Source organism: Heteronotia binoei, unplaced genomic scaffold, assembly GCF_032191835.1.
Source record: "Heteronotia binoei isolate CCM8104 ecotype False Entrance Well unplaced genomic scaffold, APGP_CSIRO_Hbin_v1 ptg001301l, whole genome shotgun sequence".
NCBI lineage: Eukaryota > Metazoa > Chordata > Lepidosauria > Squamata > Gekkonidae > Heteronotia > Heteronotia binoei.
The window spans coordinates 262,983-283,823 of NW_026800229.1; the positions used below are offsets into that span (position 1 = coordinate 262,983).

General features: G+C 52.6%; 2 protein-coding genes and 1 long non-coding RNA gene across 3 annotated transcripts in view; 1 reads left to right on the plus strand and 2 right to left on the minus strand.

Moving 5' to 3' along the window:
• LOC132591008 (uncharacterized) overlaps positions 1–20,841 on the minus strand; it is a 182,221-nt gene that overhangs the window by 137,043 nt on the left and 24,337 nt on the right. The window lies entirely within an intron of this gene.
• LOC132590985 (olfactory receptor 51G2-like) lies at positions 310–6,600 on the plus strand. Its single transcript, XM_060263872.1, has 2 exons — positions 310–1,221; positions 6,211–6,600. Exons 1-2 carry the CDS (start codon positions 310–312, stop codon positions 6,598–6,600), a joined length of 1,302 nt encoding a protein of 433 aa, XP_060119855.1.
• On the minus strand, positions 5,866–18,124 carry CDCA8 (cell division cycle associated 8). Its single transcript, XM_060263880.1, has 11 exons — positions 18,076–18,124; positions 17,884–17,989; positions 13,118–13,243; positions 12,702–12,742; positions 12,547–12,622; positions 12,213–12,346; positions 8,219–8,298; positions 8,021–8,122; positions 7,588–7,714; positions 7,386–7,472; positions 5,866–6,751 (listed from the first exon to the last, which is right to left on the minus strand). The coding sequence occupies exons 3-11, from the start codon at positions 13,221–13,223 to the stop codon at positions 6,707–6,709; spliced, it is 798 nt and encodes a 265-aa protein (XP_060119863.1). The 5' UTR covers positions 13,224–13,243; positions 17,884–17,989; positions 18,076–18,124; the 3' UTR covers positions 5,866–6,706.

The following is a 20,841-nucleotide window of genomic DNA, read 5'->3' on the forward strand; positions in this document are numbered from 1 at the left end:
TGGGCATGGAACTGGGGTCACTTGGGATGTATGCGTGTGTGTGTGGGGGGGGTGGGGAAGGCATTTGTGACGTTCCTGTGTTGTGCAGGGGGCCCCTTCCAGCTCTATGTTTCTAGGAGACCAAGTGGGGGTTCAGCTTGGATCAGCAGCTCAGATCTCCTGGAGCCCTTTTCTCTGCCCGGCACGTATCTGTTGCTCAGACAGATGGGCAAGGGACTTTAGAGAGAAGGGGGCGGGAGAAATCTCTCTAGGCATTTGCAGGATTTTTCAATAAGGTGTTTTCACACCTCCAGGTTGTGCAGCTGCAGCATGGCCCTCTCCAACCAGACAGAGGACAGCCCCCTGCTCTTCATTCTGAGGGACATCCCTGGACTGGGCTCCGCACATCGCTGGCTGGTGATCCCGCTGGGCTCCCTGTACCTCGTCTCCTTTGTGGGGAACGGCACCATTCTGGGCCTGGTCTGGGCCGAGCGGGGCCTCCACGCGCCCATGTACCTCTTCCTGTGCATGCTGGCCCTGGCCGACCTGGGCCTTTCGGCCTCCACTCTCCCCTCCATGCTGAGCGTCTTCCTGCTTCGCTCCAGAGTGGTGGCGGCTGAGGCCTGCTTCGCCCAGCTCTTCTCCATCCATACTTTCTCTGTCATCGAGTCGGCTGTGCTCTTAGCGATGGCCTTTGATCGCTTTGTGGCCATCTGGAACCCTCTGAGGTACACCTCCATTTTGACCAGCTCTACGGTGACTAAGATGGGGGCGGCCATTGTTCTCCGAAGTGTCAGCCTCCACCTTCCTCTGCCCTTCATGCTGAGGGAGCTCAGATACGGCAAGGCCAAGGGACTTTCTCATTCCTACTGTGTCCATCCAGACGTCCTCAAGCTAGCCTGCGTGGACACACGCGTGAACAGCGCCTATGGTCTTTTCGTGCTGCTCTCCACGCTCGGGCTGGACTTTCTCCTCATCCTCCTTTCCTACGCCATGATCCTGAAGATGGTGCTGAGCCTGGCTGCCTGGCGGGAGCGCCTCAAGGCCCTCAACACCTGCGTCTCCCACATCTGTGCCGTCCTCCTCTTTTATACCCCCCTGCTGAGCCTCTCCATGATCCACCGCTTTGGGAAGAAAATGCCCCCGCAGGTCTACCTGCTTCTGTCCTACCTCCACTTCCTCCTACCCCCGGTGCTCAACCCAGTGATCTACAGCGTGAAGACCAAGGAGATCCGGCGACGAGTCTGCGGGATGTTCCAGCACAAAGGTCGGGGATTCAGGCTCTGATTCCAAAAGTGGATTTGAAGGGGTGGGGGGAGGGTAAGCTCTTTGGAGCTGCCTCCATTTGCTGCACAGCTGACCGAGAAATGCCTTCTGCCCTAGACATCAATATTCCAGCAAATCCAAAAGTGGATTTGAAGGGGTTGCGGGGGTGGTGGTAAACTCTTTGGACCTGCCTCCACTTGCTGTTTGCTGCCCAGCTGACAGAGAAACGCCTTCTGCCCGAGAGATCCTATCAATATTCCAGCAATTCAAAGCTGGCCAGCAGGGAAAGTATCCGGCCCAAGTTGCTGTTCTTCAAGCATCATGCGCTTTAGGGCTCAGGCTGGGGAGATGTAGGTTGACCCCCTCCTGACACTCCGGCTACCCTTATACTTCCAAGAGAAAGCCTGAAGAGCAGGATGTGGCCAGGAAGCACCAACCCTCTCTCCGGGCGGACGGGCCTGCCCCCTTTGCCAGCCCGTGCAGAGAGGGGTTGGTTTCCTTTGCATTTCCCTCAGTGACCTCATCATTCTTTGAACTCTACACTGAGGCTATCATACTTCAGTTGCATTAGAAGACGAGCGTCGCAGGAAAAGACAATCGTGCTGGGAACAGAGGAAGGCCCCACATGTGGAATGCACTGCCAGAGGAAGTTGGGAGGGCCACAGCAACAAACAGCTTTAAAAGGGGATTGGATGGATTCATGGAGGATGTCTTCCGGTGGCTCCTAGCCATCGAGACTGAGGGCAACCTCCACCTTCAGGCACTCAGCCTCTGAATCCCAAAGCCTGGAGGAAGGCCTCAGCCTGTGCCCTGCCTGGTGGAATGAGCTCCGGGCCCTGCGGGATCTGCTCCAGTTCCACAGAGCTCTTTTTGCCAGGCTTTCAGCGGAGGCAGTGGGCAGCACTTGTTACCAGCCTCCCCCCTTCATTTCCCCCCAGGGCTGTCAGATCTGCTGGACCCGGACAAGAGGCCATGGCTGGGAGGCAGAACCTGCCAGTTTAGTCATTCTGTAGTTTTAGATGTTATATATTTAAGTTGGTCTTTTATTGTCTTTATGATGTAACCTGCCCTGAGCCTGTCCTGCGGGAAGCGCAGGCTAAACAATCAAGTGGTTGACCGCTGTATGAGACAGGCTCTAGTCCAGCTGTCTCTGCCCTATGGTTGGCTGTTCTGGGGAACTGATTAGCCCCTCCCTGCGTGAAAGAGGAGGCTGGACCCCCACTAGTCTGATCCTGTCTGATGCTCTGGTGACATGGGCTGACTGAATCAAGGAAACCAGAGGGGCCCTCCGTTGAGCCAGGCTGCAGAACGAGAGCACAAAGTCCCTATGAGTCAGAAGCAGCTTGGTTGCACCTAACACACAGCCACGTATGGTAATTGTCTTGCATGTGGTTTAACTGGTTTTAAATCCTTTTAGTGATGTACATTCAGGAGAGAGGTTGATTGTAATGGTTCTAAAAAGTGATATCTTCACTGAATCACGGAATTAGAAGGGACCTCCAGAGTCATCCAGTCCAACCCCTTGCACAATGCAGGAAACTCACAAGTACCTCCCCCTGCTCTCTTTCATATGATCAAAGTTCACAATATATCGTGTATGCTTTAAATTAGAATCCTAAAGTTGGAGGGGATCATACAGACCATCTAGTCCCACTGGTAGTTTTCAGCTGGTAAGAACCTAAGAGAAGCCCTGTTGGATCAGGCCAATGGCCCCTCCAGTCCAACACTCTGTGACACATAAGAACATAAGAGAAGCCCTGTTGGATCAGGCCAATGGCCCCTCCAGTCCAACACTCTGTGTCACATAAGAACATAAGAGAAGCCCTGTTGGATCAGGCCAGTGGCCCCTCCAGTCCAACACTCTGTGTCACATAAGAACATAAGAGAAGCCCTGTTGGATCAGGCCAATGGCCCCTCCAGTCCAACACTCTGTGTCACATAAGAACATACGAGAAGCCATGTTGGATGAGGCCAGTGGCCCCTCCAGTCCAACACTCTGTGTCACATAAGAACATAAGAGAAGCCCTGTTGGATCAGGCCAATGGCCCCTCCAGTCCAACACTCTGTGACACATAAGAACATAAGAGAAGCCCTGTTGGATCAGGCCAGTAGCCCATCCAGTCCAACACTCTGTGTCACATAAGAACATAAGAGAAGCCCTGTTGGATCAGGCCAATGGCCCATCCAGTCCAACACTCTGTGTCACTTAAGAACATAAGAGAAGCCCTGTTGGATCAGGCCAGTGGCCCCTCCAGCCCACACTCTGTGTCACATAAGAACCTAAGAGAAGCCCTGTTGGATCAGGCCAGTGGCCCCTCCAGTCCAACACTCTGTGTCACATAAGAACCTAAGAGAAGCCATGTTGGATCAGGCCAGTGGCCCCTCCAGTCCAACACTCTGTGTCACATAAGAACAGAAGAGAAGCCATGTTGGATCAGGCCAGTGGCCCCTCCAGTCCAACACTCTGTGTCACATAAGAACAGAAGAGAAGCCATGTTGGATCAGGCCAGTGGCCCCTCCAGTCCAACACTCTGTGTCACATAAGAACATAAGAGAAGCCCTGTTGGATCAGGCCAATGGCCCCTCCAGTCCAACACTCTGTGTCACATAAGAACATACGAGAAGCCATGTTGGATGAGGCCAGTGGCCCCTCCAGTCCAACACTCTGTGACACATAAGAACATAAGAGAAGCCCTGTTGGATCAGGCCAGTAGCCCATCCAGTCCAACACTCTGTGTCACATAAGAACATAAGAGAAGCCCTGTTGGATCAGGCCAATGGCCCCTCCAGTCCAACACTCTGTGTCACATAAGAACATACGAGAAGCCATGTTGGATGAAGCCAGTGGCCCCTCCAGTCCAACACTCTGTGTCACATAAGAACATAAGAGAAGCCCTGTTGGATCAGGCCAATGGCCCCTCCAGTCCAACACTCTGTGTCACATAAGAACATAAGAGAAGCCCTGTTGGATCAGGCCAATGGCCCCTCCAGTCCAACACTCTGTGACACATAAGAACATAAGAGAAGCCCTGTTGGATCAGGCCAGTAGCCCATCCAGTCCAACACTCTGTGTCACATAAGAACATAAGAGAAGCCCTGTTGGATCAGGCCAATGGCCCATCCAGTCCAACACTCTGTGTCACATAAGAACATAAGAAAAGCCCTGTTGGATCAGGCCAATGGCCCATCCAGTCCAACACTCTGTGTCACTTAAGAACATAAGAGAAGCCCTGTTGGATCAGGCCAGTGGCCCCTCCAGCCCACACTCTGTGTCACATAAGAACCTAAGAGAAGCCCTGTTGGATCAGGCCAGTGGCCCCTCCAGTCCAACACTCGGTGTCACATAAGAACCTAAGAGAAGCCATGTTGGATCAGGCCAGTGGCCCCTCCAGTCCAACACTCTGTGTCACATAAGAACCTAAGAGAAGCCATGTTGGATCAGGCCAGTGGCCCCTCCAGTCCAACACTCTGTGTCACATAAGAACATAAGAGAAGCCCTGTTGGATCAGGCCAGTGGCCCCTCCAGTCCAACACTCTGTGTCACAGAAGAACATAAGAGAAGCCCTGTTGGATCAGGCCAGTGGTCCCTCCAGTCCAACACTCTGTGTCACATAAGAACATAAGAGAAGCCCTGTTGGATCAGGCCAGTGGCCCCTCCAGTCCAACACTCTGTGTCACATAAGAACATAAGAGAAGCCCTGTTGGATCAGGCCAATGGCCCCTCCAGTCCAACACTCTGTGTCACATAAGAACATGAGAAGCCATGTTGGATCAGGCCAGTGAGAAATCAAGAGTTTCCCGCTCAACATGAGGAGGAACTTCCTGTTAAGAGTGGTTCCTCAGTAGAGCAGGCTTCCTCGGGAGGTGGTGGGCTCTCCTTCCTTGGAGCTTTTTAAGCAGAGGCTAGATGGCCATCTGACAGCAATGCAGAACCTGTGAATTTAGGGGAAGTTTTGTGAGTTTCCTGCATTGTGCAGGGGGCTGGACTAGATGACCCTGGAGGTCCCCTTCCAACTCTATGATTCTATAATCCCTAAATTCCACTAACTGGGTACCCTAACTCAAGGGTACTCGATTAGCCTGCTAGGATCAGTACAGACAAAAGGAAGTTCTTATTTAAATTTATTAAAACGTGGCATTTGTCACCTCTGGCTGTAGTAATAGCCACAAATAGGGGTTACAGACAAGATTCATGGGTATAACTGAAGTGGTAAAGGGAACCTCCTTCACTTCGAATCACCAATTCATATGTAAACATGGGTCAAGCATCCCCCATATTTGCATACAAATGTAAATATGAATTGGTGATGAAAAACTGAGAGGCTGCTGGGTTCTATCCTGATGCTTCTGAAACAGGAAATCTGAAAGAACTCAAAGATTAAGACTATCCGATCCTGAGAAATACTTTTTTTTTCAAAATGGATGTTACCAGGACTTTTGTAGATAACAAAGTTGGAGTTTTGTAGCACCTTTAACACCAACAAAGTTTTATTTAGAACGTCAGCTTTCGTGTGCTAAGAGAAGAACGGCTTACGGAAAAATTATTTATGTGGAATTTGAGAATACTGGATTTAACTGAGTTGAACTTTTGATATGATGTGGCTACTTACGTGAGAAGAGTATTTTTGTATACTTTATTTACTAAAACCATCAGTTCTGCAGTTGAACTGTTGACACTTCTTTCTAAAACAACACAGAAATATATTGTGATGAGCACGGAGTGCCTGACTATGCTGTGGGCAGCTCCCCTGTTCCCAGGCCTTGGCCTCTTGTGGCTGCAGGGGAGGCAGGAGACGAGGAGCCCCACCGGCCCGCTCTGAGAGAGCAGCAGAGGTTCAACACCCCCCCCCCCAGTGGAGCCAGGGCTGGGCTGGAGAGGTCTCCCGTCATCTGACTGGCTCCAGCGGCAGCCCCCGGAGAAGGGCCAGTTGCTGTGGCCTCAGCACATCGTCCCCCCTGGCTCAGCAGCGGCAGCAGCTCAAGCAGAGAAGGGTCTCTCCTGTCTCCTGGGAGCTGAACTGCAACTTTAATGCAAAACTTACAAAATGTAGAGTCACAAACCGTGTGGGGCAGCACTTGAACCCAAAAGCAACAGGTCAAACACGGATGCAGCTGTCAGCTAAAAACAGGCAAGGGGGGGGGGAAGAGCCCCCCTTCCTTGCAGCTGGGGGCCCAATTCAGGAAGAACCCAGAACTGCAGGAAGAGTGGGCTCAGCGAAAGTGCTGGATCTGGCCCAGTGGAGGCAAACCCCAAAGGCAGGCGGGGAAGCTGTCGCTGCCTCCCCCACGGAACACAAGGTGCCCCCTCCCACACCCGCGAGAAAACAAACGGCAGCAAGGAGCATGTCTCCTTGAACAATTGTACATTACAATTTTGAAAAAAACAGAAAGAAAAGCAGAGCCCGGGCAGGCGGGCTGTGGTCCCAGGAGAAGCAGGCCCCCCACCCAGGCAAGGCAGGTCTCACTTGCTGCTCTTGAGGGTGCCGCACAGGCTGGCCAGCTGCACCTGGGAAGAGAAGACAGGCCTCCGTCAGCCCTGCCATGGGGGTGGGGTGGGGGCACTGTGCATCTGACCCCCTCTTCCACGGCAGGTGGGGGCCCACTCTCCCAGCTGAGAGGGGGAAAGCAAGAGTGTGCTCATGCCTGCGCTGGAAACACAAGAGGCCCCAAAGCAGCACCAAGGGGAGGGCACTCTGCTGAGGGGCAGCCACGCCTGTCTGTCGCAGAAAAAGCCAGTCCCCGCCCCCCATCTTCTTCCCATCCAAATGCTCAGGGAGCAAATGAGCCCTCTTCCTCCCAAGACAGCAAAGGCCAAAAAGGCAGGCCAGGCAGGGCAAGGAAACGAAGGAGACGTCCTCCCTGGCTGGACTCAGGTATAGAAAAGCAAAATTCCATAAAGAGTCATTCCAGCTGGAACCAAAGAGTTAGGCTGGACTCATTCTGCCTAGGAGAGAGAGCAAAACCAGGAGAGAAGGCGGAGGACTGCTGGTGCTCTCTTTTGGGGCCCTGTGCCTGGGACTTCCTGCCCCCCATGGACCTTCCGCTGATCTCCCTCTCCCTCTGCCCAGGAGGCCCCACATGGCTCTTGCTCCAACACCGCTGGCCACAAAACTCCAGGTCAGGGGGGGGGGGGCCCTCACCGACAGCTTCTTCACGCTCCCCAGGGTGTCCGGATTCAAGCGCAGCAGGTCCTGTCTGGAAAGCTCACTGGCTTTTAAGCAGATGCTCTGCAGAGAAGAGGGGAGAAGCTTGGCAGAGCATCTCGAGGAGTACTGGGGCAGTGGGCACCAAGGGGAGGGTGTAGCCCCCCTCCCCCGCCCCTCCCCAAATCCTCTGTCCTACCTCCCCTCCCTCAGCAGGGACAGTGATGAAGACATCCTTGGTGGCTGCAAGGGGGCTGCCGTTCACAGAGATGCTGAAGACCCGCTCTTGCGCTGTGGGGGCACGCAGGCCAGGCGTTTTGAAGACACTGCAGCCAGGGGAGGGAGGGGGGGGGGGAGGAGAGAAATGCACTCCAGAATTGCATATAGACAGCTCCCCCCGCCCCGAGAGATCCAGACCACCGGAAGCAGGTGGCATCTAGCACCACTCAAGGTGATGGCCAGGTCAAGTCAAGGCTGATGGGGAAGGAGAGCTCCAGAGGTGTGCCAACAGAGCAGAAAGGAGGCCAGCCTTCCCGCCACAGACACAGCCCATGTGCAGAGTGGCTCCCCCCCCCCCCCCGAGAGCCCTCCTCCCTCCAAGCAGGGAGCAGCTGAAACAGCCACAGGCTCACCTGGAATCAAACTTCGGGGTGAGTAGAGGGGTAGCGCCCTTGTGAGCAGCCGAGTGGGCCGTCTGGCTGACTGACGGAGTGACAAATTGGACTTTGCTGGACCTGCAAAGACAGCCAGCCCAGTTGGCAGCTTCCTCAGTCGGCCCGGGGGAGAGCTGGGTCTCCATCCTCCAAGTTCCCCCCTTGCCAGCCCCTTACCTCCGGCTTAGACGCGTAGACCTGGCCGTGGGAGGCCTGCTCCTCTTGGAACCCGGGGCCTTTCTGGTGGAGGTCTTTGCCTGAAGGACACAAAAAGCACATGACTTCCAGGTTCTGACCCACAGACAGACAGCTAGGCCAGGCACCAGCCCAGTGCTCAGCAAGGGATACACAAGAACATAAAACAAGCAACGGCTCATCCAGTCCAACACTGTGCCATCGGGAGGTCCACCAGCAGGGCCAGAACTCCAGAAGCCCTCCTATTGCCCCCACCCAAGCACCAAGAATGCAAAGCATCACTGCCCCAGCCATAGGAAAAGCCATATTGGATCGGGCCATTGGCCTGTCCATTCCAACACTCTGTGTCACACAGGGGCCAAAACCCAAGGGCCATCAGAAGTCCACCAGCAGGCCCAGAACTCCTCCCGCTCCCCCCCCCGCCAAAGCACCAAGAAGACAGAGCATCAGTGTCCCAGACATAAGAATGTAAGAGAAACCATGTTGGATCAGGCCAATGGCCCATTCAGTCCCACACACTGTCACACTGTGGCCATCAGGAGGTCCACCAGCAGGGCCAGAACGCCAGAAGTCCTCCCACTGTTGCCCTCAAGCGCAAAGAATACAGAGCATCACTGCCCCAAACAGAACATTCCACCATTGCCTTGTGGCTCATAGCCACTGATGGACCTCTTCTCTATGTCGATCCCCTCTTGAGGTTGTCTATGCTTGTAGCCGCCACCGCTTCCCATGGCAGTGACTTCCACGTGTTAATCACCCTTTGGGTAAAGCCCACCGCTCCTTCATTTCATCAAGTGCCCATGAATTGTCCCCAGCTAGACCAGCCTCCTTTCCTTCCTTGATCAAGCAACGAGCTCACTGGATCAAGGGAATGCTGCTGATGTTGTTTTCTGGGATTTCAGTAAAGCTTTTGACAGGGTCCCCCTATAAGGACTGCAGACTGGACTCTAGGAAAGTGAAGTGGATGGGAACTGCTCGGAGAACCACACTCCAAGAGCAGTTGGCAATGGCCTTGCGTCTGAAGGGAGGGAGGTGTCCAGTGGGGGGCCACAGGGCTCTGTTTTGGGCCCGATACGTTTCAATATTTTTATCAGTGATCTGGATGAGGGTGTGGAGGGGCTGCTCATTAAACTTTCAGATGACACCAAATTGGGAGGAGCAGTGAACGAAATCTGAACACACCTTGGAAAAGTGGGAATATGTGAACAAGATGCAGTTTAACAAGGATAAATGCCTTGAGACCAAGTCCTAGGAGGAAAGGCTGAGGAACAGATCTGAGATGCCATCCAGGCTCTCACAGAGATCCCAGCAACACCAGCCAGACCATCCTCTCATCATGCGAGCTAAGTTGTCTTGTGCCAGCAAGGCCCCTCCTCCCTCCCTCCCTCTAGGGTGGATAAACAGGCCAGTCCCTTCGACAAAGAACGAATGGACTTAAGTCTGACATCAGAAGCCACAACATGCAAAAAACAGGGGGAGGGGGGACATTTTAACCTCCCAGGATATCCAGTTGCTGGGAGATCAGAAAGACAGCTGAATTGCAACAAGTAATGAAGCTCAAGACAAGGCACCCACTTGGACTGAAGCGAGACCTCAGTTTCCTGTCTCATGACCAATGCTGGTTTCTCCATGCCTACTACCTCTCTGCATACCACACTTAATCCAATCACGATTTAAACGGTCATCTGCCTGCTATTGCAGTATGAAGAAGAAACGCCATGTTAGTGTCAAGGGTCTTGCCAGGAATTTCTACTGCCTTCTGTTCTGATGTTTCCTTGCCCTTTTGCTTTTGCACCACTCTTTGCAACGGAGTTCTCAAGAAGACTCTGCTGGTCTGGCGGTTGCCTAGGCGACCGAGGCCAACTTGCAGGCCAGATGCACCTGGGAGGGGATGGACCGGAGGGTTCCCCGTGCGTATTTCCCTGCATTTCCTTTGAAATACAATGGGTGTATGGAATGTATATAAGGGAGGCAAAGACTGGTCCCTTATCCTGAACTTCATCAAGGTTCAATAAGCTGCTACTACACCAACGGTCTGTTTGATGTTCTTGAGAGCCTGAGGACTTGGCAGCTATCTCAAAAATAGTGGAACACACTGTATGATCATCACGGCTTATTATAAGTTTACAAACTCTCGCATACACATTCCCATAACATATATGGAGCATGCAAAACACCATGTCATATTCATTCCAATTCACAATAAACCAAAAGTCCACAAAGAATCGGTATATGCCGAGCCAGTTTGGTGTAGTGCTTAAGTGCACGGACTCTTAACTGGGAGAACAGGGGTTGATTGCCTTTTCAGGCAAGCCTATAGTGATATCGACTGCTGAGTTGCTAAGAACAAAGAACCGCCATCTATAATACGATCATGGAACTATTTAAACGGGCAGAACCAGCGCCAGAACAGTTATTGCTGCCAGACACATTTAATGTGATTTGAATTATGTATTTTAACTTAACTAACTGGTTTTTATATGTTTAATTTTTTAATTGTTAAATTTAAAGTTTTATCCATTTATGTTAATGTAAGAATTGTTGTTAGCCGCCCTGAGCCGCCTAGGCGGGGAGGGCGGGATATAAATAAAATTTATTATTATTATTATTCCCCACTTGCAGCTGCTGGAATGGCCTTGAGTCAGCCAGAGCTTCCACAGGAGTTGTCCTTGAAAGGGCAGTTGCTGTGAGAGCTCTCTCAGCCTCACCCACCTCACGGGGTGTCTATTGTGGGGGAAGACGGTAGAGGAGATTGTGAGACTCAGAGTATAGGGCGGGATAGAAATCACCTTCTCTGTACAACAGCAGTAGTCAACAATAATGACTCCACATGTACTAGTTTTGGATTCAATAAGTTCAATAAGTTCAAACGAGGTCCCAGTGTTACTTCTCACTTCATTTTGATACTTTGTCAATGGAAAACACTCTTGTACAGAAGAACAGCAAGAAGAAAAAGAAGAAGACCGTAGATGTACACCCCGCCCTTCTCTCTGAATCAGAGTGGCTTACCATCTTCTTTACCTTCCCCTTCTCACAACAGACACCCTGTGAGGTAGGTGGGGCTGAGAGAAACTCTTCACAGCAGCTGCCCTTTCAAGGACAACTCTATGAGAGCTATGGCTGACCCAAGGCATTTCCAGCAGGTGCAAGTGGAGGAGGGGGGAATCAAACCCGGTTCTCCCAGATAAGAGAGCTCTGGCTGACCCAAAGCCATTCCAGCAGGTGCAAGTGGAGGAGTGGGGAATCAAACCCGGTTCTCCCAGATAAGAGAGCTCTGGCTGACCCAAAGCCATTCCAGCAGGTGCAAGTGGAGGAGGGGGGAATCAAACCCGGTTCTCCCAGATAAGAGAGCTCTGGCTGACCCAAGGCATTTCCAGCAGGTGCAAGTGGAGGAGGGGGGAATCAAACCCGGTTCTCCCAGATAAGAGAGCTCTGGCTGACCCAAGGCCATTCCAGCAGCTGCAAGTGGAGGAGGGGGGAATCAAACCCGGTTCTCCCAGATAAGAGACCTCTGGCTGACCCAAGGCCATTCCAGCAGCTGCAAGTGGAGGAGTGGGGAATCAAACCCGGTTCTCCCAGATAAGAGAGCTATGGCTGACCCAAGGCCATTCCAGCAGCTGCAAGTGGAGGAGTAGGGAATCAAACCCGGTTCTCCCAGATAAGAGAGCTCTGGCTGACCCAAGGCCATTCCAGCAGCTGCAAGTGGAGGAGTGGGGAATCAAACCCGGTTCTCCCAGATAAGAGAGCTCTGGCTGACCCAAGGCCATTCCAGCAGCTGCAAGTGGAGGAGTGGGGAATCAAATCCGGTTCTCCCAGAAAAGAGAGCTCTGGCTGACCCAAGGCATTTCCAGCAGGTGCAAGTGGAGGAGGGGGGAATCAAACCTGGTTCTCCCAGATAAGACTCCGCACACTTAACCACTAAACCAAACGTATTCAACTTCCAAAATCACACCTGGGCATCTGCAGAGAAGCTTACCTTCCCTAGTTTCTGGACGCTGGCCTCCGGAGCTCCAGCAGCATCATTCCCCGGTCTGGATCGCTTTCCCTTGGGCAGAATGGGCTGCCCGGCCTCTTCTTCAATGGTTTCAATAGCCTGTTTGACCTTTTTACCTGTGAAGGTAACAGACCCTCAGGAGACCCTTCACTCCCACAGCCATCGTGGGAGTCCTTTCCCCAGAGAGGTCAGAGTGACAACCGCGGCCCTCCCCCGCTTCCACATTCTCCTCATCACACCCCTGGCAAGCAGGGGTCAGCTGTCCCGGATTACCCAGAGCCCATTCTTGCCCCTCTCTATTCCTCTGCACACCCACCTTTCCGGACGGTTTTCACGGGTGTCTGAATGGCTTCTGTTGCCCGTTTGGTAATCTCCAGGATGTCCAAATCCACCTGCAGGCACAAGGGCAGCACTCAGTAAGGCTGGCTCCTTGGGCTGGCCAACACCACAGGCGGGACAGAGGCTACTTACCATGGCGGCCTTCTCCAGGGCCTTTTCACCTCCTCCCAGAACTGGAGAGGGGAAAAAAAAGGGACCTTTACTGGAGCAGAACTACAACCCTCCAAGGAACAAGGGGAAGCAGCATCTCAGGGAAAGTGAGAAGAGGCTGGGCGAAACCATCTTCAGGAGTCAAGGTCTCCCCTCTTCTGGACTAATTGGACACATGATGAAGTCCCAGCAAGCTCACCCCAGTCAACAGAAGCAAATTTAGAAGCCACCTCCTGCTGCTGGAGCAAACAGCTTGGAAAAGACACATCCAGCCCCATGACTCCATGACAACTGGCACTGAGTCAAATGCAAACAGCACTCCCCCCCTCCCTGCCATGGATCACTTGCAGGTGCTGGAGTGCCAATTGGACCCCTCTGCCTCCATCCTCCGCACGTACCATAGGTGACCCAGTTCATCTCATGCAGAGCTGCAGGCAAGCGGAGAAGTTCCAGGTTGTAAATGTTGTCGATCTCCTTCAAAAGGCTCTCACACTCTGATAGCATGTTCTTTTTGCGGGCCTCGACTGCAGAAAAAAAAAAGATGAAGAAAGGCTGGACTAGGAATGGGGCACAAGCACTAGAATTGCTGAGAACTGTTGGAACAGAACAGAAGCCCTGCTGGATCAGTGACCCATCCAATCCAACACTAAAAAAACCCAGGCGCCATCAGAACATCCGTCAGTGGAGCCAGGACACTAGAAGCCATCCCACTGCTCCACCCCCCAAGCACCAAGAAGACAGAGCATCCCTGCCCCAGACAGAGGAACATAAGAGAAGTCATGCTGGATCAGGCCCATGGCCCCTCCAGTCCAACACTCTGTGTCACATCAGAACATAACAGAAGCCCTGTTGGATCAGGCCCATGGCCCCTCCAGTCCAACACTCTGTGTCACAGAAGAGAAGCCATATTGGATCAGGCCAATGGCCCATCCAGTCCAACACTCTGTGTTGCATAAGAACATAAGAGAAACCCTGCTGGATCAGGCCAATGGCCCCTCCAGTCCAACACTCTGTGTCACAGAAGAACATAAGAGGAGCCCTGTTGGATCAGGCCAGTGGCCCCTCCAGTCCAACACTCTGTGTCACAGAAGAGAAGCCATATTGGATCAGGCCAATAGCCCATCCAGTCCAAAACTCTGTATCACATACGAACATAAGAGAAGCCATATTGGATCAGGCCAATGGCCCATCCAGTCCAACACTCTGTGTTGCATAAGAACATAAGAGTGTTGCATAAGAACATAAGAGTGTTGGATCAGGCCAGTGGCCCCTCCAGTCCAACACTCTGTGTCACATAAGAACATAAGAGAAGCCATGCTGGATCAGGCCAGTGGCCCCTCCAGTCCAACACTCTGTGTCACAGAAGAGAAGCCATATTGGATCAGGCCAATGGCCCATTCAGTCCAACACTCTGTGTCACATAAGAACATAAGAGAAGCCATATCGGATCAGGCCAATGGCCCCTCCAGTCCAACACTCTGTGTCACATAAGAACAGAAGAGAAGCCCTGTTGGATCAAGCCAGTGGCCCCTCCAGTCCAACACTCTGTGTCACGTAAGAGAAGCCCTGTTGGATCAGGCCAATGGCCCATCCAGTCCAACACTCTGTGTTGCATAAGAACATAAGAGAAACCCTGCTGGATCAGGCCAATGGCCCCTCCAGTCCAACACTCTGTGTCACAGAAGAACATAAGAGGAGCCCTGTTGGATCAGGCCAGTGGCCCCTCCAGTCCAACACTCTGTGTCACAGAAGAGAAGCCATATTGGATCAGGCCAATGGCCCATCCAGTCCAACACTCTGTATCACATACGAACATAAGGGAAGCCATATTGGATCAGGCCAATGGCCCATCCAGTCCAACACTCTGTGTTGCATAAGAACATAAGAGAAGCCCTGTTGGATCAGGCCAGTGGCCCCTCCAGTCCAACACTCTGTGTCACATAAGAACATAAGAGAAGCCATGCTGGATCAAGCCAGTGGCCCCTCCAGTCCAACACTCTGTGTCACAGAAGAGAAGCCATATTGGATCAGGCCAATGGCCCATCCAGTCCAACACTCTGTGTCACATAAGAACAGAAGAGAAGCCCTGTTGGATCAAGCCAGTGGCCCCTCCAGTCCAACACTCTGTGTCACGTAAGAGAAGCCCTGTTGGATCAGGCCAGTGGCCCCTCCAGTCCAACACTCTGTGTCACATAAGAACATAAAAGAAGCCCTGTTGGATCAGGCCAGTGGCCCCTCCAGTCCAACACTCTGTGTCACATAAGAACATAAGAGAAGCCATGTTGGATCAGGCCAATGGCCCCTCCAGTCCAACACTCTGTGTCACATAAGAACAGAAGAGAAGCCCTGTTGGATCAGGCCAGTGGCCCCTCCAGTCCAACACTCTGTGTCACATAAGAACAGAAGAGAAGCCCTGTTGGATCAGGCCAGTGGCCCCTCCAGTCCAACACTCTGTGTCACATAAGAACATAAGAGAAACCCTGTTGGATCAGGCCAGTGGCCCATCCAGCCCAACACTCTGTGTCACATAAGAACATAAGAGAAGCCCTGTTGGATCAGGCCAGTGGCCCCTCCAGTCCAACACTCTGTGTCACATAAGAACATAAGAGAAGCCCTGTTGGATCAGGCCAGTGGCCCCTCCAGTCCAACAGTCTGTGTCACATGAGAACATAAGAGAAGCCCTGTTGGATCAGGCCAGTGGCCCCTCCAGTCCAACAGTCTGTGTCACATAAGAACATAAGAGAAGCCCTGTTGGATCAGGCCAGTGGCCCCTCCAGTCCAACACTCTGTGTCACATAAGAACATAAGAGAAGCCCTGTTGGATCAGGCCCATGGCCCCTCCAGTCCAACACTCTGTGTCACATGAGAACATAAGAGAAGCCCTGTTGGATCAGGCCAGTGGCCCCTCCAGTCCAACACTCTGTGTCACATAAGAACATAAGAGAAGCCCTGTTGGATCAGGCCCATGGCCCCTCCAGTCCAACACTCTGTGTCACATGAGAACATAAGAGAAGCCCTGTTGGATCAGGCCAGTGGCCCCTCCAGTCCAACATTCTGTGTCACATAAGAGAAGCCCTGTTGGATCAGGCCAATGGCCCCTCCAGTCCAACACTCTGTGTCACATAAGAACATAAGAGAAGCCCTGTTGGATCAGGCCAGTGGCCCCTCCAGTCCAACACTCTGTGTCACATAAGAACATAAGAGAAGCCATACTGGATCAGGCCAATGGCCCATCCAGTCCAACACTCTGTGTCGCATAAGAACATAAGATAAGCCCTGTTGGATCAGGTCCATGGCCCATCCAGTCCAACACTCTGTGTCACACAGTGGCCAAAACCCAGGTGCCATCAGGACATCCATCAATGGGCCCAGGACACTAGAAGCCCTCCCACTGTGCCCCCCGCAGCACCAAGTACCCAGAGCATCCCTGCCCCAAACATAAGAACACAAGAGAAGCCCTGTTGGATCAGGCCAATGTCCCATCCAGTCCAACACTCTGTGTCACACAGTAGACAAAAAATCTATATGCCATCAGGAGGTCCATCAGTGAGGCCAGGACTCTAGAAGCCCTTCCACTGTCCCCCCCCCCCCACAAGCACCAAGAATACAGAGCATCACTGCCCCAGACATAAGAGAAGCCATGTTGGATCAGGCCAAGGGCCCATCCAGTCCAACACTGTCACACAGTGGCCAAAACCCTGGTACCATCAGGAGGTCCATCAGTGGGGCCAGGACACTAAAAGCCCTCCCACTGTTCCCTCCCTCCCAAGCACCAAGAATAGAGAGCATCACTGCCCCAGACAGAATTCCAACAATACACTGTGGCTAATAGCCCCTGATGGACCTCTGCTCCAGATGTTTGTAGCCTACTACAGGGGGTTTTTTTTGGGGGGGGGGCTTGGGGCCAGTATCATCATTACTAGAAAAGAGTCAAGAGTCCAGGAATACCTTCTAGGCTCAGAAATTTGTGGCAGGAGAGGAGCTGTCGGGAGTCACTGCTGCTCCCTTCCTGTCTCAAGCTTTGTTATGGTGCTGCTACTGGCCTCTAGCAGCCCAAGCCCCTAATGTTGAGCTGGAAACTCTTTTGATTTAATTTCAACCCAATGGTTCTGGTCCGACCTTCTGGGACCACAGAAAACAATTCCACACCATCCTCTAGATGACAACCCTTCAAGTACTTGAAGATGGTGATCCTATCACCTCTCAGCCGCTTCCTCTCCAGGCTAAACATGCCCAGCTCCTTCCACCTTTCCTCATAGGACTTGGTCTCCAGACCAAAACAATTCCACACCATCCTCTATAGGACAGCCCTTCAAGTACTTGAAGATGGTGATCCTATCACCTCTCAGCCGCCTCCTCTCCAGGCTAAATATGCCCAGCTCCTTCAACCTTTCCTCATAGGACTTGGTCTCCAGAGCCCTCACCATCTTTGTTCCCCTCCTCTAGCTCCGTCAACCTCTTCTCATAGGACTTGGTCTCCAGACTCCTCACCATCTTTGTTGCCCTCCTCTGGATCCGTTCTAGGTTGTCTATGTCCTTCTGAAAATGTGGTGCCCAAAACTGAACACAAGACTCCAGATGAGGTCTAAGCAGAGCAGAGTAAAGCGATACCATCATTTTGCATGATATGGATGTTTTACTTTTCTTGATACAGCTCAAAATTGCATTTGCCTTTTTAGCCGCCGCATCACACTGTTGACTCATGTTCAGTGTATGGTCCACTAAGACCCCGAGATCCTTTTCACACAGACTACTGCTAAGACAAGTCTCCCCCATCCAGTAACCATACATTGGATTTTTCCTTCCGAAATGCAGAAGTTTACATTGATCCCTGTTAAAATTCATTGCATTGGTTTCAGCCCAGTTTTCCAGCCTATCAAGGTCATCCTGTATTGCAGGGGCGGCCAATGGTAGCTCGCCAGGTGTTCTTTGCCTACAATTCCCATCAGCCCCAGCCAGCATGGCCGACGGCTGGGGCTGATGGGAGTTGTAGGCAAAAGCATCTGGAGCGCTACCCTTGGCCGCCCCTGCTGTATCCTGCCTCTGCCTTCTGCTGTGTTTGCACCCCTCCCCATTTTGCATGATCTGCAAATGCAACAAGCACCCCCTCCGTTCCTTCCTGCAAATCCTCCGAGCCCCCTAAATACACCCCCCCGCGGCCCACCTTCCGGGCGAAGTCCTTGAGGATGGCCTCGGCCTTCTTGCTGCGCAGCGAGGCCCTCCTGGAGCCCCCCCGGGTGCCCCTCTTCCGCGACGGCGCCATCCGGGTCCTGCGGGGGGAGAGAGAGGGGAGCTGAGCATGCGCGGGGGAAATGCCCCCCCCCGCCCCGCGCGGCCTCCTCCCCCCCCCCCTCACCCGCCGCCTCAACCGTCCCAACCGCCGCAACCGCCGCCGCCGCCAAATTGAAACTGAGGCGCTTCCCCGGCAGGCAGCCAATCAGCGGCGCCGCTTCGGCCGCCAGCCAATCAGCGAGGCCGGGCACGGAGGCGGCGGAGGGAGAGCGGCCGCGGCAGCGCCGGGAGGAGAGCGCCGCCCTGCCGGTTGGAGGAGCGACGCTGCAGGAGCTGGAGGGTGCCCGCCGTCTCTGCCTGCTGTGCTGCCCGGCGGACTGCGAGGGAGGGAGGGAGGGAGGCTGCGACTGCTGCTGCTGCTCACGGAAGACTTATATTCTGCCCAGGCCCGACGGGATGTCACGCTCGCGGCAGGAGGAGGGAGGAAAGAGGCCAGCTGCAGGGTGCCCATGGGATGGGTGCTGCCTGGGCATAGGACAGAACAGAAGCCCTGCTGCAGCTCCTGAGCTTGGAGGAAGGGCGACTGCAGGGAGGCACGAGAGAGGTTGACAAGATGATGCATGGGATGGAGAAGGCAGAGAAAGAAGGACTTTTCTCCCTTTCTCACAATACGAGAACTCGTGGCCACTCCATGAAATTGCTGAGCAGACAGGTTAGAACGGATGAAAGGAAGTCCTTCTTCACCCAAAGGGTGATTAACATGTGGAATTCACTGCCACAGGAGGTGGTGGCGGCTACAAGCATAGACAGCTTTAAGAAAGGATTGGATAAGCATCGAGCAGAGGTCCATCAGTGGCTATTAGCCACAGTGTGTATGTGTTAAATCTTCATTCGCGAAGTCAAGCCGAGAGAGAGAGTATGTGTGTGTGTGTGTATACACACACACACATATATATACACACACACATATACTGGCCACTGTGTGACACAGAGTGTTGGACTGGATGGGCCATTCGCCTAATCCAACATAGCTTCTCTTATGTTCTTATGGATCAGGCCAATGGCCCCTCCAGTCCAGCACTCTGTGTCACACAGTGACCAAAAAACCCAGGTGCCATCAGGAGGTCCATCAGTGGGGCCAGAGAAGCCCTCCCACTGTTGCCCCCCCCCCAAGCACCATGAATACAGAGCATCACTGCCCCAGACAGAAGAACATAAGAGAAGCCCTGCTAGATCAGGCCAGTGGCCCCTCCAGTCCAACACTCTGTGTCACATAAGAACATAAGAGAAGCCATGTTGGATCAGGCCAGTGGCCCCTCCAGTCCAACACTCTGTGTCACATAAGAACATAAGAGAAGCCATGTTGGATCAGGCCAGTGGCCCCTCCAGTCCAACACTCTGTGTCACATAAGAACATAAGAGAAGCCCTGTTGGATCAGGCCAGTGGCCCCTCCAGTCCAACACTCTGTGTCACATAAGAACATAAGAGAAGCCCTGATGGATCAGGCCAATGGCCCTCCAGTCCAACACTCTGTGTCACATGAGAACATAAGAGAAGCCCTGTTGGATCAGGCCAGTGGCTCATCCAGTCCAACTCTCTGTGTAACATAAGAACAGAAGAGAAGCCCTGTTGGATCAGGCCAGTCCGACACTCTGTGTCACACAGGGGCCAAAACCCAGGTGCCATTAGGAGGTCCATCAGTGGGGCCAGGACACTAGAAGTCCTCCCACTATGCCCCCCTCCAAACACAAGGAATACAGAGCATCATTGCCCCAGACATAAGAACATAAGAGAAGCCCTGCTGGATCAGGCCAATGGCCCCTCCAGTCCAACACTGTGTGTCACACAGGGGCCAAAACCCAGGTGCCATCAGGAGGTCCACCAGTGGGGCTTCAAACTCTGTCTCTGCTCCAGAAGAACAGGGTTCACCCAGCACCTGTTACTTCTTACTCCTTTTATTTTTAATGTTTAATTTGATATGTTTTATTTATTGTTGTTGCAATGTTTTAATGTTGTAAGCTGCCCTGAGCCTGCTTTGCGGGATAGGGCAGGCTATAAATCGCAAATTGAATTAAATTTACCCAGAGACTGTCAACTGAGCTGCCATGCTCAGATTCATGCATTTCCTCACAAGTATGTGCCACCTTTACATATAATGCAACACCTCTGCCCTTCCTTATTTGTCTGTCCCTTTTAAATAAGTTGAACCCCTGAATCCTAATATTCCAAAGGTGGGTGTCATCCCACCAAGTTTCAGCAAGCCCCATTAGGCCATGGCCCCCTTCCTAAGAACATAAGAAGCCATGTTGGATCAGGCCAATGGCCCATTCAGTCCAACACTCTGTGTACACAGTGGCCAAAAAAATTGTGTGTGTGTGTATATATATGTATATATACACACACACACACACACACACATACGTATACACACTGTGGCTAATAGCCACTGATGGACCTCTGCTCCATATTTTTATCTAACCCCCTCTTGAAGCTGTATTCCTGTATTAGGAATGAAAGAGAAATGTTGTGGATATGACTCTCCAATCACTCCAGTGGCAAATTCAACAAAAGCAACATATTAAAAGAGAAACTGGTTAACGGAGCAGCACCCACTCCAGAGATGGGGTCAGGGGCCAGAAAGTATTGTGATTTGAAAGCCACCTTACGAATGAAGGTTGGCAAGATTATGCATGGGATGGAGAAAGAAGTCCTTTTTGTTCCTTTCTCACAATACAAGAACGCATGGGCATTCAATGAAATTGCTGAGCAGTCGGGTTAGAACGGCTGAAAGGAAGTCCTTCTTCACCCAAAGGGTGATTAACATGTGGAACCCACTGCCACAGGAGGTGGTGGCAGCCACAAGCATAGCCACCTTCAAGAGGGGATTGG